At 41.7% G+C, this 16,033-nt stretch overlaps 1 protein-coding gene across 5 annotated transcripts in view; it reads right to left on the reverse strand.

Moving 5' to 3' along the window:
- Window positions 1–16,033, reverse strand: part of ARNT2 (aryl hydrocarbon receptor nuclear translocator 2) — a 98,886-nt gene that overhangs the window by 18,940 nt on the left and 63,913 nt on the right. For all 5 annotated transcript variants that reach the window (XM_039557673.1, XM_039557674.1, XM_039557675.1 and 2 more), the window contains 6 exons: window positions 13,787–13,863; window positions 11,690–11,824; window positions 10,834–10,908; window positions 6,715–6,866; window positions 885–957; window positions 604–727 (listed from right to left, as the gene is read on the reverse strand). In XM_039557673.1, the coding sequence (XP_039413607.1) occupies window positions 604–727; window positions 885–957; window positions 6,715–6,866; window positions 10,834–10,908; window positions 11,690–11,824; window positions 13,787–13,863 (636 nt within the window). The remainder of the gene's footprint in view (window positions 1–603; window positions 728–884; window positions 958–6,714; window positions 6,867–10,833; window positions 10,909–11,689; window positions 11,825–13,786; window positions 13,864–16,033) is intronic.

Genomic DNA, 16,033 nt, shown 5'->3' on the forward strand with positions numbered 1-16,033 from the left:
AGAACTTGCTAACAAGTTCAAAAGTTGTGGGAAAAAGAGTAGAGACTCCTCACAACCAGGTAACATGACTGGAGGTGCCTCAACTGACCAGACAACAAGTATATTATGACACTTCAAGGCACCATATGCCCCTGAAAGCACTGATACAAAAGCTGGTGATTTGATAAAAACCTGCAGCCTATCTTAAGACTATATGGTAAGTTTCTTGTCCCTATTTAGAGAAATACATCCCTATTTAGAGAAATAAATTTATATATCCTGTTTAAGAAGTCAAATATACACACTTAGAAATGGAAAGTTCTGCTCAGTATATTTAATATCTAAGAGCAGTGCCTAAGGTGTCCCTGTGAAGCGAAAAGAGAAACAAAACCAGGTGGCCCTGATGACACAAAAGCCATCCTTCTCTCCTTTAATTTGCTGCTATCATCTTTAGGGGAAGCACCAACTAATGACAGATCCTAGGAAAGGTCCCAAAGACTGATGCTGCTTAGAAAATTCCCTGCCATGTTGCAGTTTCTCTTCATTCTCTTGAAGCTGTGCTCTACATCATGTAACCAAGCTTAACACAGTATTAAAAATTAAACATCAAGGACATTCACTTACAAGCAGTTATTCCAGCAAACATCTCAGCAAATCTAGGATCTCTCTCTTGGGAGAAGATAGCATCAGGCTTTTCCACAGACTTTCCACCCTCGTGAACATTAGCTGGTATACTTGGAACAGGCACCTGTTGAGATACACAGAGGAAGGTAATTCCCTCTACTGTATTTGACTAAAAGGAATTCAGGGGGAGTCACAATGTACTTTCAGTATGGCTGAAATCTGCTATTGTTTTACATTTCAAATGATCAGAGGCACAAAGAGAAAAATCTGAGAAATTTCACCTGAGATAAGTCATAGGATGACAGCCCATCTCTTTGATGTACTTCAAGTTCTGCTTGCTGTTGCTGAAGTTGTCTGCAAGGGAGACAAAGTGACTTTCTTACAAAAACCAATTAAGATACAAAAAGGAATAGTCACAGTCCCCTATTTTACAATCCCAGTGAAACGTCTCTCAGATGATTTACTAAATCCTTTCCTGTGAGATCCATCTGGTTTTACAGCTTCCTCACTGAGAAAACCTGCACCACAGAAAGCAAAAGGGCACAGGAAGAATTTTGCTGTGAGAGCACAGAAATGTACGTGGGTAACGGAGGATGGCACACAATCTCTTGAGAAAGGATTTTTAAATTCACTGTTCTTCATTCATCGTCTTCCTCGTGTTAATGTCGAACACACCAGACCCCCTCTCTGATTCTGCTGAAGGAAACAGTAAGCTTGCTCTCCAGGAAGATGCCTAATGACAGAACACCTCAGCAGCTGGAAGGTTATCCAGATGTTTTGCACCTCCCATTAACAGTTGCTTTCTGCTGCTTGGTCACAACAAGCAAGAAACCTTCTGGCCTGGAGACGCACAGGTAGAACACTCAGCTCAATTAGCAAAGAACATATAAACCCCTCCAGTCATGCTAGAGCTCAGAGATTAGGATAAGATTGAACTGACAAAATACTTGGATTTGATACTTGTAAATGATCCTTGACATTGCTCACAGTTTGTGTATGTTTCTGGCTCTTTCTGGAGGACAAATCACCCCAAAAAATGGGAATGACACACTGTGTGCATCTTCCCCCAGAGAGACATGATACTTGGACAGCCAGGAATAGATGAGATTTTGCAAAACAGCAAGATTGTGGATTTGAAACTCTGGAAAACTGCAATATATTTTTAGCCACAGGCTTAAATTTTAGATTTTCATCCAAATCTTCTTTTAAATTTTGAAATAGATTCAAATGCCAAGGGATTGAGAGACAAATTTGCAGACGAAGTCAAATGACGAATTAGACACAAACTGATGGAAACGTGAGGAATCACTCAAACAAGTTAGGGAAGTAAGTAATAGATTTTGCCATCCCTTGAATCTATTCCAGAAGACACTTTGGTCAGTTACTATGCTTCATGGCACAAATCTGTGATCTGCAACACACAGCAGGTCGGAGTAAGTGGCCAAAAGCCTTCTGCAAGCCTTACAGTGTGAGAACACATAACACAAGGAATCTCTTTTGTCCTAGCAGTAACATGCAAAAAAAGGCAGTCCTCCAGGTCATTAGAGAGCCATGGATTTTCCCTATTATTTTAGCTAACAGAAAATTCCTAAAAATTACATCTGGAATGCAAAGACATTCTTTGTTCACAAGCATAAAATGCATACTTTTCCAACAGAACTACGGGAGGCAATTTAATCCTGGGGAATCTATGGGGAAGTTTCTAAATACCACCCCGTGGACAATAAACACTCATTAAATCCCGTTGTTAACGTGAAAGCTAATTACACTGTTTCATTTGTTTTTACTACCACCGACTCGGTGCGTGTGTCAATAAACAGCACATTAGGTCTCCTCTGTTCCCTATAAAGAATGTTTTCTTGATTCAGCCATATACATACAAATGAGCCAAACCAAACAGCACACTCACTCCTTATTTGTTTTGTAGGCACTTCTCTAACTTAGTGCTCCTTCACCCTTCTCTATCTTTCATCTCTAATACTCATTAAGCTGCAGTACAATATAAACACCACACTGTGTTAACAGCACTGAACTTTGGGAACAACCTCCCCAAATCCACTTCCTATAAAAACCACATAGTTGCATGTATCTTTACTGAACTCTGTGCAAGCTATGCTGCACTTAATTAAGACTGAAATGCAAAGCCAGGATAGCATCTTCTGTTGTTGTTGGCTGCTGCTGTATAAATAGTTTAAATGGTGCTTGAAACCTGAAAGGAAATGTGCAGCAAGTCATGGAGCAGCCGACCAGGGAGAGCTCAGTGCTGCTGCTGTGGCTGCTTCAGACCCTGCCCTTCTGACAGCCAACACAGGCAGGTCCCTTCAGTCACCCAACTGCTGGACAGTAAAAATGAAACAGAACAAGGGATTATTACCAGTTTGGGGCAAAACTCAAAGTGCCTTCTGACTTTGAACCCAAAAATTGTCCTTGGTTTCAATTTCAGTTTCAGGGGTTCAAGGAGTAAATGAAAAATTTTTTGGCTATACAGGATAGCCAACACAGCAAGTGAGGCATTGTCTGGGTCAACAGAGGATTCTGCAGTAACTCACTCACAGGTAAATATGAAACTGGAAAAGCCCCTGGCTTGGACAAGGAATGGTTCAGTAAATCAGAAGGCTTTGATAGTTACTTCAAATTTACTTTAGTAAATACACATGGAGGAAAAAGGAAGATATTGTGCAAGTTCTTTTTACATTCGAGATGATGTTAAGCCCTCTCTATGAAGTCACTGGTTCCCTTTTCAAGCATCAGAGTAAAGAAAAACAATTTGAACTTTAAAATTAACAGGCTCTTTGGTGGGAGATAAACAACACTACTGCATCCCTACCAAGCTATTTTTATGTAATACAGGCACACGTGCTTCCTGTGGCTGATTTGGACAAAAGCAGAGTAGTAAAAGCCTTGGGGCTGTGGTTGTAAAATCCTCTTTCAGAAATTCTCAGTATCTCCCTCTATTAGCCTAGAGCTTCAACTCACTCCTGTGAAAGGGTCTGTCTAACACCAGTATCAGACAGACCACAGATGGCACGAGAGCATGAGAAAGTCTTTACCACCACTACCACCAACTGGAATTTCATCAGGATAGTTGATCTCTTTAGTATTTTGGCCCACGAGAATCCAGACCAGAAAGCATCTCTCCCAGAGGCTGATTCATCCAGCAGGCTGCTTCCAGCAGTGACCTGTGCCAGCTCACTCCGACACAGAAAGTCTCAAGACTCAGGACAACCACAGGATTCATAAATTCATACAGTGCAGTGCAGGATTTGGGGCTTCCGAAAATGAAAGATCAGATATTCCACTAAGGTCATAAAACTATGTCTCTTCTTTATTTTGATGTATATACATATAAATAAATAAATATATATATATCTATATAAAAGACCTTTATATAATCTGCCACCACAGCATTATCATATTCAAACACTGTTCTATCTGTCTATTAAATAAATGCTGATAACAATTATTTTTTCTCTTTGGAAATCAAACAGTCCCAACTACACAGGAAGACGTGGTCAAACAGGGGACTCTTCAGCTGAACACAGCACAAATGCAAAAAGTTAAATGGTTCATTTCTCCAGGAAGTTTCTCTTGGATGACTACACCCAAGTGAAACTGAGAGAAGTTTTCTTTTCTTTCTTTCTTTTTTTTTTGCAAAGAACTAAGTGAACATTTGAACCTAATGTTTCCTCATCCTTCTGTACCAAAGGCAAGTTTGGACATTTGACTGTGTGAAACTCCAAAGAAGTATCTTTATTTAAAAAAAAAGGAAAAAAGAAAAAGAAACAAACAGAAAAAGAAACAGAACAACCAAACCAAGCCAACAAATAACAGCAAAAATCAATTAATCCCTCCACAACTGGAATCATCACTGCCCTCTACAGTCTTTTGGGAAAATGCTGTTCACTGACCAACTTGAGCTGTTCCATTAACAGACACACACTGTGTGTGTTATGTTCTGTGGCTTTAGGCTATCTTAAGTTAAACACTGATTTAAACCTAGATTTTTCAGCTACATTGTCTTTACAATTCCATGCTGAATTTTTAACTGCCTCAAGCCTGTATTTTATGGGGCTGCCTCGGTTACCACAGTGATGGGCAGATCAAACCTGTCTCTGTGCCTTCAGCTGGGCAGAGCAAGGCAGCCCTGCCTGGTCTCCATGGGAAGCACCTCACTGGACCCAGAACACCTTCCAGGAACACACAGGGATGGCCACACACACCTGGGCTGGTGCCAAACCACCAGTCCCAGCAGCAGCTTAACGAGGAGTTGGAAATCACCAGCTACACCGTGACGTACAACTCTTCAGGGCAGCTGGAAATCAGAAGTCAAAACATGACCCCAAACTTGGAAAAAAAAAAAACCAGGCAGGAACTTCAGTAACAGGCAGGAACTTTACAGTAAGTCCTCTTTGGAAATCTGAGAAGGGGGAGAGAATAAGGGGAAAAACAAAACCAGTCTGAATGATGCATTCTTTCTACTATTCAAAAGCAGGAGTATAATGGGCTGTATCTTGCCCATTTCAGAACATTTTCAACATGACAGGAAAGAGGGAACATCCTCTGTCAAAGTAGCAGCAGGCAACTTCCATATTAGGTCAGCATTTCTGGGTTGTTATTCAAAGCTAGCAAGAGAGAGGGAAGCAGAGCCAGGAGCTGGCACAGTCCTACTCATCACAGCGAGTGCTGTGGTGCCAAGCTGAACTGTACAGTGCAGGCTCAGGAAAAAGCATTCCCAGAGTCAACACAGCATAAGCCTCCAGCCCCACTTTTTCATCCGTGGCTTCTCAGGAACAAAGCACAATTAAGCCAGCCTGGGACAAACCTCAGAAGATGTTTTATACTTTGCAGGCCTGTTTTTGCATATACAAATTATTTGGGAAAATATTATGGGACAGCAGAAATGTGGAAATAGCTATTTTGATGCACAGTGCAGACAAGCTGTCTGATTTCAAGACACAACTGCCTGTTTTCAATGAGCTTAACTATTCGGTTTAAGCCCAACTTTCTGGGTATGCAGAAAAAAAGTGAGGAAAACAATTGTGATGCTGGGTTTCATGTAAGTGAATGCACAGCCCTTCCTTCCACTCCAGGTATGTGCCATGTCCAAAGAAGCAAGACAAGGAACGCCCAGAGGCACTTCCAAACTCCAGTGCCAAAGCCCCAGGGGCTTGTTTTTGCGGTGGAGCTCTCAGCAGGCACCTCCACCAGCAGACTGCTCGTTCAGCATTTCTGATATATGGTCTAACAGGCTGAGATCTCAAACCCAATAACTTCCTCTCAGCTGAAGACCTCGCAAAAAATCTCTGGTCAGACCAGAAGCAGATTTAATTTTAGGAATAGATTAAGTTTATATTGGAAAGAAGAAATGTTTATTAAAAAACCCCACACTATAAAGCAATCAAGGCCAGATTAGCTTCTGCAGTTACTGGCTGAGAACTCAGCAGGCTCCAAAAGCATCTCTGCTCAGTCCACAGGGATGAACCTCCACCACACTCTGAGTGTTACCTCCTCCTAAGACGCCAAATGAAAGATTTTTGACAATACTAATTCCAAGACAGAATGATTTCATTTCTCTCTTAAGATAAGGAGTTGGATCACCCCCATACTTGGGGATATTCTATCAGACCTAAACTATCAGGAACCCTTCCCACTCAAACCTACTAAGAAATAATTTTGCCAGCTTCATTAGGTCCTAAGAGTAGACACAGCTCAAGCAGAAGAGCCCAGAACTACAGAATGGTATGGTCACAATGAACATGGACATGGAATTTTCTTCTGGCTCAGGAGTCAGGCTAACCTTCCTCCAGGATCAGGACAGCTGCTGTGCTGCTGGAAGCTCTGTGTTAGTTCAAGGTAGCCTGGATTGAGATCAATGGCCTTGTTTAATGACATAACAGATAAGTGACGTTTCCCCCCAGCACAGCCAGGTCCTGGAAGCATCACGGGGTAACGACACAGAGGAACAGCTACACTGGGAGATGTCCTGATGCAGAAAAACCCTGTTACAGAAACAAAGGCACCTGTTAAAAAATTGGGATGTGCTTCACAGCGGAAAAGAATGGTTACAATTCCCTCAAAAGCACAGGGCTGAGCACCCAGGAAGGCACATACTTTACGTTAGTGTTGGTGCAGATGATGTACTCGATCTCATCCGAGTAAGGATTCTGAAACGTGAAGCTGCTGGTTCTGATCAACATCCATTCCCGGTTCTTGGTGCGAAAACGATACATCACAGACAGGACTTGACCTTTCAGTTTCACCACCTGCAAAGCCATTTGGAAAGGTTAATAACAGGAGATTGCTACCTGCTGTGCAAATGAACAGTCAACAGCAGCAACTGGTACGTTTTAAACTTGAATTACAGAAAGCTAAGGACACAGCAGAGGAACTCTTAATTTGGAGAGAATACGCAAAATCCTATCCACGTTTACAGCTATTTCCTTCAGAATGAAATCCTCGTGCTTTGTCATATAAATGCCAATTTCCAGCCTGCTTATTTAAAGAATACAGGACAATCATCAGGTTGTGCTGTTATCCCAGCAGAGAAACTTTTAAGAATGTTTAAATGTGAAACACTCATCGAGAGATTGACAGAAACCAAACTGAGGATCTTTTAAATGTTTATATGTAAACCATAAACCAATCACTGCAGCTGAACAAAAGCCTACAAGAAACACCATTTTGAGGTTGACTGCTTTTCTGCTTGGATACCCAGCTATACAATTAATACATGTGATAAATCAGCATCAAATTTTAGGACAATGCTTAAACACAATGGTGTTTAATTTTTGGTTTTTTAGAAACCATCAGGTTCCCCCTACCCCAAACATATAAAAAGACTCTCTAGGATAGCAAATTGCTAACAAGCAACACTTGGTTCTGGCTTTCAGAAGAAAAAAGAGTGAGACAGTGTTTGAATGGAGAGAACACTGATAAGCCACTGTCCATTTTAATACTATGAATTCCTTGCTTGCACAGCCTATTTGTTTGTAACTAAGAATTCAGATGTCTGGGTTTGGTAGCTGAAGTTTTGTTCAAGTCAACAGTTGGGCACCAAGTGAGCATTAAGATGCAGCCAACTGAAGCACATTCAGAGCAATCTCCACACACTGGCCCTGCAACTGCATTTCACGTGTCATCCAGCAATCTGGGGTTATGCCAGAAGGAAAATTTCATGGGTTTAAGTCATTCAGCTGGCACTTACCTGGCCTATCTCTGTTTATATTTTACAGCTTTTCCACCAAGCTATCTCAGGGCTGCCTCAAGGAAGGAAAGGGAAGGTCTACTGCAAATAAATGCCATATCTTGTGGGTTCTTAATCCTTCACATCTGGAATTTACTTTTTATTAGCTATCTGCAGCCCGTATTCTCTAAAAGTAGAAGTCCCACTATGTACTTTCTGTCTTTACTGACAAGCAATTGGATTAAGAAAAATGTTCCAATCCTGTTTTCTTCAGAGGTTTGCACTTCACATTAATCAACTGGATATAGGATTAAATGGAAAGAATGCAAATAGAACGACAATTCAAATAGGAGACACAAAAAGCTTTAGCAAAGCCCAGGAAAGTTCAAAATCATCCTGAAGTAAATGACTTTCGGTTGGTTTTGTTGGGAGTTTTTTAATGCTTTTATAGGGTTTTTCTGAGTTTACTGAGCGACATTCTTTTATCAGCAATTTTTTACTACCACACCCAGGGTAGAAACCACAGAGCTGGTGTAGAAGTGTGGAATCTGAATAGTATCCTACTGGGTATCCAATAGTTGTATTCTGGACCCTTTGATATTAACCTGTATTTGTTGGCCTTAGCCTTGAGACTATCTTATTCTGGCCTGATTTTTCCCACCCTGATGAATGAATTTATCTTACCAAGGAAGTAAAGCCCTGAGATAGATACTGGCAATTGACCAAAAATTGCAAAACCCTCCCTCCCTTCTCTGTTATGCACCAGCCTGGTTCTGATGCTGTCAGCAAATTAGAAGTGTCAAGTTTTCAGGTTTTAATAAAAAAAAGAAGAGTTTATTCACAATCACAGTTACCTTTTTAATTAAGAAATTTTTAAGTCCAAACTAATAATAATAAAACAAATGGCAGTGATCTATTACCCTGAAACCTTGATTAAGCAAACAGTAATTCTGTAATAATATATAAAGCAGAGAGATTGCTGCTGGGAAAATCCTGAACTGCCTTAAGACAGAGCACACAAACAAACCAGCACAAAAATTTTCAAAGCTAGTGATTAAACTCTACTTTCTTGTATTCTTTGGAAATAAAGACCACCTGGTGCAAAACTTAACTGTTTATTTCAGTCTTTTACTGCATGATGGGAGTAACAGGCCCAACAATCACACTGCTACTGTACCCAACAAAAATATACCAAAAAAGGCATAGCCTGCTGAAGAAACAGCACAGTATTGTCACAGACTGGACATAGACTGAGTGAGCAGGAACTTTCACTTCTAACTGCACTTTTTCCTGCTGTCTTCCTGTATGACCTTAAGCAGATCATGAAGGTCCCTGATCCAGCTAATCACTTATGCACATGCCTAGCAGTGAGTGGTGACAGTGGGGTCCCCAGCAGCTGAGCTCAGGGACACTCTGGCAGCCTCCTACAGCCTGATCTCCCTCCCGGTGAACACAGGGAGGCCCAAGTCATTAACTGCAATGTTCATTAGTCAGCCCTGCTGAGACCCAGGCAATCCCAGGATGGATTCACTGTAGGCGGATGTTTGATGGGCCATTATCCAGCAGCTCTCTGCCACTGTCTCTTGGACAGATGAGTGGAATCAATCATTTGGGCACCAGTGAAAAAACAGCATATGTGTTCTCACTGCTCCCGCACCGCTGACGCCACCAGGCACCAGCTCAGGGAGCTGAACCAGCCGAAAGCTGAAAGATCCATGCAAAAGGAATTAGTGCCTTAGCCTTCCCAGCAAGTCCATCTGTGCCAGCACCAAGGCAGCAGGAAGGGTGGGGAGGAGGGCAGGCAGGAGAGAAGAGGGGAAGCAGGACCTGACTCCAGGTGACAGGTTGGGAAGGTTCAGCTGCAGTATCACACCCCCAACCAAGGTGGGGCAGAGGAGATGTCTGGGTGTGGTGACCTGTTTAAAGCATTGAAATCTCTCACAGCCTGTGAATCAACATCTTGAATTTTAAAAGGCTGCTGTTTGAACTCAGTGTGTGCAAGGGAACAGCTCAGGAGCACTGATATCTTACACTGTCTCCAACGCTTCTGCAGAGACTATAACCTCAGTTTCACAGTCTGTTCTAGGGACACAGCATTTAGTTGTTTTTCCCCAAGAGGCTGTGTTTGTGCATGCTATGCCTGAACAAACAGTTGGCTATACGAATTATTTAGAAGTCACTTCATATTCACGTTTCACAGCTGAAAATACATCTCAGCATCCAAGGCAAGGTGGATCAACACAACTTGGTTGAGCTGTTGGCTGTTGTTAGAAAATCTGGAACCACTTAGATCAACTGAGCCTCAGCAGTCGGTTAAACATCCTGTGCTGGGCATTCTGGTGCAGCAGGAAAAGCACTGAAAAGCCCAGCAGTAAGGAGGCAGCTCAGGGAAAGCACTGCTCCTGCATGTCCCAGCCCAAGCTGGAACAGTGAGCTCTGAACGGAATAAATGCCATGGATACAGCTGATGTAAATGTGGCCCATGGTAAAAACAAATCCAAACCAGTAGCTCTTCCTGTATGTTGTATTTCTTTTGTTACTCCCCTCCACATTTCAATTTCTAATTGGGAAAAAGGGCCAAATTACACGTTGATGTAAAGTGGCGTAACTCCATGGAAGTACATGAAAAAGCAAATCATCTGTGCTAGCAGAAAACTCAGTTACAAACAATCCAGTGTCACAGAGGGATGTAACACTACTTCCAAAACAACAGCACATCTTGGAAGGCAAATCATTTTGGTTACCACTTAACATAGTGGGATCAATTCAGGCATCTCCAAAACAGCTCACCCTGTGCAGCAAAAAACCGAATATATAACGAGAAGATTTATTTCTGAAAACACTGTCAACCCATGCTGCAGTTTCAACTACCATTTAATATGCAGCTTAACTGATTGCTAACTGACCAACAAATTGATTTGTATCTTGCCACTCCTTCTCCTGCATAACAGAAAAAAGTACCTTGAACTATAAAATAAAAACTACTTCTGTGGTCAAAATAATAACAAAATAATAAAGTGTGGAACAAAAGGAGCAGGACACAGCACCTGTTGGAAACTCTCTCTCAAATGGCTTTGATCTTCAGGATGGCAGAACTCTAAAATATCTTTCCCCAGAAGATCCTAGAATAAAACATAAAGCTATGTAAAAAACCCAAACCACAATACAAATCCACATGCAGACCTGCAAGTAATTCTTGCGAACACAAGATCTACCACCCTTAATGGGGCTACTCAGTTAATCAAGGATGAGCCACACAAACAAGGTTTGTAGGCATCATGCCCCATGTTTTTACAAAAAAAGTTTAAGTGATTTTCTAACACCTGTGAAATGGTATCTTGAAAAGACTGACATCTACTACTACAGCTCATTTTATGGCACTATTTTTTGTAAAAACATTTGTAAATTTAAAATAAAAAAGATAGGAATTAGCAAATGAGCAAGGAATTACTTTTGCCTCTAAATTGCAACTGTTGGGAGTTATCTGAGGGAGAGCTGTGGTTCATTTACTATTCTGCTCAGTTCTGCACTAGCCTCCTGTTCAGAGGAGCAGATGTAAGCCTAAAGGAAAATAGATGCTGTAAATTATGTTTGCTTACTGTTCAAGAGATTGGCAGAATCAAAGGTCTACAGGACTAAAATTCTCTCCAAGCACTGTTAACTTCCTATCACAGAAATGTCTTCATTGGAAAGCTGTGCAAGGTTCGGAACACTCTGCTGTTAGCATTTTAATCAGATCTAAAGGTATATAAAGACACCCCACACAGAGGCACGGACAGCAAAGAAAAACGAACAGCATTTAGTGCATGATGCATGAACTACCAGCTACAAATAATTCATGTTTGCAAATGGGATTTTCTCCATTAGCTCAACCCACTCTCCACATTCCCAGTGGTCACAGACCTGGGGCTGGTAGCCAATGACGCTGATGCACCTTGGGTCCACGAAGGTGATGACCCCATCAGAGTTGTGCCTGGACAGGAACTCCGTGGGGACCGACATGCCGTTCATGTCCATGCACACGGGAGAGCTGGTCACCTAGGGCCAAGCAAGTCCACACCACAGTCACCTACAGCCAAATGGGACTCCACAGCTAAAGAACAGAGTCTGCTGGCAGACTGCTAACTGCTAAAGGAGGTCATAAATAAAACAACAGCACAGATAAATGACAGAACAGCCTTTAGGGCAGTTTGCAGGGCAAGCATCTCACCCCATGGCATCTATCAAGGCTTAACAGCACAGCAGAAAAACAAACACACCACAAGTTCCCAAGAAGGGGGGATACAGTGAGGACAGAAGTCCAGCTGGATTCACCTCACTTTGCAGCACATCAGGCATCATGGTTCCTATCTTTGTCAACCAAGAATGAAAGACTTGCAGAGGACAATACTGGCCACTCATTTTAGGATAGGAAGCCAACCCATTATCTGTAAACATAACCAACAGGACTGTTCAGACTAAACACTCATGTTTCAGGTGACATGAACCCCACCTGAAACACCTACAGAACATGAGCCAAGTCCTCCAGAGGCTGAGGTAGGAGACACTAGACCAGCAAGTGGCTGCTTATAATGAAAAACACAGTTCTCTAAGTATTTCTCAAATCTCACCAGAGAGAACAATGTGTTTTCAGCTCTCTGCCTGAAATCTGTGCCATAAGGCCACTTCATACCCATTCTTTCCCACTGGAGCTACAAAGGAGACCACTGATTTTCTTACAACTTCCAGAGCTATCTCTGCTAACAATGCAAAATGAGCAAAATCTCATTTTTTTGCTAACTTGGAGTTGATTAGCCAGTTAACTGTACGCAAGATTTCAAGTTGCTGTTACAGAACAAGAGTTTCTAATTTGTGCACCCTGACTCCTTTCTGATTTAAGCCACCCACAGAGCTTCCTCCTGCCCTCCCTCACATACCCCAATGGCTCCTCTAAAGTAACAGACATTTTGACATCACTTGGAAATCATCTTTCTTTGGAAGCTGTAACACACAAACCCCCATAACTTCCTTCTTTCCATTAGTGGAATATATTACTCTTGATTATGAAAGCATGATTAACCTAAAAACCATCCCGGAGTACTTCTGTAGCTCTTGCATGGCCATGGAGAGCCACTCTGCAGACGTGCTAACGCTTGCAGGCTGTTCACCTTGGGTAAGACAGGTTTGGCACCTGTGAAAGGGTCAATCCACCTTGTCAGGAGGAGTGATCCCCTCCTAGCAGATGGCAGCGAGTGCAGGGGATCATGCAAGAGGCTCAAACATGTTCACCCATGGCAGAATTCCCAGACCAGGAAGATAAAAACTGTCCTCCCTGCTGTGGTGAAGGAGACTCACCACGACTGCTTTAGCTCAGAGCTCTGAACTCTGCTCAGCAATGCACAAAGGAAGGAAATGCACTACAACAATTGCAACTGTCTGCACAAAAAGGAAGGAAAATTCTGTTCTCCCAGTTCCTTCAGCTCGCATCTGATCTGAATGCACAACACAATACAGGCTGAGAATAAAGCTATGGTTCCTGAAGTGCCTCTTGACTACCTTATCTTTACCATTTTCAGAACAACTCCTGCAATCACAGTTTTTCAAGTAGTTGATTAGCTGGAGAGAGAATGAATGGAAAAATGGCAGGGAGGGCATCACTGGCTTTGGGGGCCCCTTTAACCCAGCATCTGCAGCACCTGTACTGCCACGTTTCTCACTACCCACAGTATCCCAGCCCTACACATCCTAAAGACTGGCAGGTCTGTACACACTCATCTTCAGGAGCATCTCTGCTGTTGTTACTGGATTAAGTACACATATGCACCAAAATCAGCTTCATTTTGCTCTGCTGACAAGTTCTAGACAAGTCACTGACTGCACAGACATCAAGGCACTTTATAAACTGGAGGTATATTACAAGTTACAGTCTAGTAGCAAAATAGCGTGCAGATCTTTTACAACTACACCAGAACAATGATCATGCTTTCAGAAATAGTTTGTATATGGAAAGACTGGCATTACCTGAAGCCTTCCTATTGCCACGAGGCAGTATTTACTACCTTGTCCCACATCAGCATCTTCTTCTGGTATCGTCATTCCTGGAGCAAATGATAACAAATACTGTTATAATTAGGAAATTGTGATAAATAGAGATGCTGCTGTCCTGGCTCTGTACTTTTCTAGATGTTCTAACTCTTACACAATAACCTTATTTTCCCCTCTAAGATTCAGTCATTATTTCTGGGTTCAGATCAGATGATCCTTCTCAGTTGTGCTCAATCCTACATACCTCACATATATACACACAGTACCCATAGCAGCAATTTTGATTGCTGCAGACAAAGCAGATGTTAAAATCCCATCATACACTGAGATGGCCAGTAACACTTCCACGAGTGCTGCTGCACCAGCAGGAACCATGGGGTCACTTAATGTGGTCAGTGAATGCACACTATGTTCAGTTTTCTTCGTGAATAATATCTTATAATGAGCCTTAAAAACAAGGCACAGCCTAAATTAATCATTAATTCTGTGCTCATATTTAACAGCTGGTTTTACTTTTTTCTATAATGGCCCAAACGTGCGTCGTTACGTTGGAAGACTGAAAAAATGTGGATGCTTTGCTGACACTGCTCGTTCCAGCTGTGTAACAGGAGTAACTACCATAAACACAGGAACAGTTTCAAAACATACATGTGTACTATTTTCCATCTCAGCATTTCACAAATAGGAACATTCAGATTAGCACTGTTTGCTTGCTTGTTGGCTAAGCCTTGAGTTAAGGCTATTTCCCAACTCCAGTACTGAGATACCAAGCTCGTATGAAACACTTGAAAAAACATCCTCCAGGAGTGACACCACTGACCTATTTTAAGTGATCTATAAAACTCTTTCACAAGGGTTTTTAAGGAACTCAGTCATAACAGGCAGTGAATCATTTAAAAGGCACTTAAAAGCATTAATGGAATTAATTGCAAAGCAGCTACCATTTCTGAAACAACAGCCACTTCATTCTCTAAATGTATAATCCCCAGTAGAAGTCAATCTTTGGACAGTGCAGAGGATGACAGCACACCACTTTCTTAAATGACACCTCTAAAAACAGCTAAAAATGCTGCTGAATGAACTGAAGTCATATCTAAGGATGTTATTTTGTATCAAAACAGTGGAATCTTATCTGACCATCAGTGTCTAAATAGCACTTTACAGGTATTTTTTGGTTCTCTGATGCCATGAAGATTTTTTGCCTTTTTATACTCCTGTCATACCTTTTTACAACTTCTGTATTCTTAGTGCTTTTTGCCTACATTCTTGGACTTGTTTGTTCAGCTAGGAGACTAAACATTTTAGAAGCTTCACAGGTGTGCCCCAGACCCCAAGGTCCTCTCCAGAACACATTCTGTAAACCAAGATAGAACCATCCAGGGGAAGGTTCCTCGGAGAGGGGGGCTCATTCAAGCCTCTCATTGGGGAATCTTTGATAGATCTGCTAATTAGTAACACCTATAATGTTACACCAGATCTTTTGGGGGTGCATTGCACTGTGCACTGAGGTGCATATGACCTGGACGTGTGCACCTGAGGATCCTTAAAATAAATACCAAGGTAAAATCCCTTTTTCCCTTCTAACCATGTATGACTCTTGATTTTAAGACCAGGAAAAGGCATCACTCACTGAACTATAATAAAATAAAATAAAATACAGCAAGTCTGAAAGAAACCCCCCCCATGTTTTTGTATAATATATTGAAAGTTGTTGTGCAATAATTTCACAGTCTGGGGGGCACAACATTATTTACAGTGCCCTGCTGGCAACCAGAATTTTACCAAGGGTTCTCAAGAGCTTTACAAAGGAGGAGCATTATTGTCCCATCTAACAAGTGTTGTGTTAAGGACGCAACTCCTGGCATTTTAGCTGGATAACCTTAACCAAAACATCCCTTTCAAATGGAGTTTTCCATTTGAGAAGGACAAATTTTAGGAATACTCCCTTCATTTCAAAAGCTTTTCCAGTCATTTCCTTAGTGGCACAGAGTATTGCAAAGGACAGCAAAGATAGAGCTGGACAGCTTCCACTTTGCATAATCTTTTTTTCTCTTCAGCTTTCAACAATGCTTTCCTTTTTGGGAACTTGGTCCATGCTTGCTACTGCTCAAATAAAATCAAAGTAACATGAACAACCTCCAAAATTAAACCTAGCTAAGAAACATTATTTCTGATGTCACTCTGTTGACAAAGGGAGGCTGTTGTCCTAATTTTCATCTTTTT

The sequence above is a fragment of the Corvus cornix genome, chromosome 10, assembly GCF_000738735.6.
Source record: "Corvus cornix cornix isolate S_Up_H32 chromosome 10, ASM73873v5, whole genome shotgun sequence".
Lineage (NCBI taxonomy): Eukaryota > Metazoa > Chordata > Aves > Passeriformes > Corvidae > Corvus > Corvus cornix.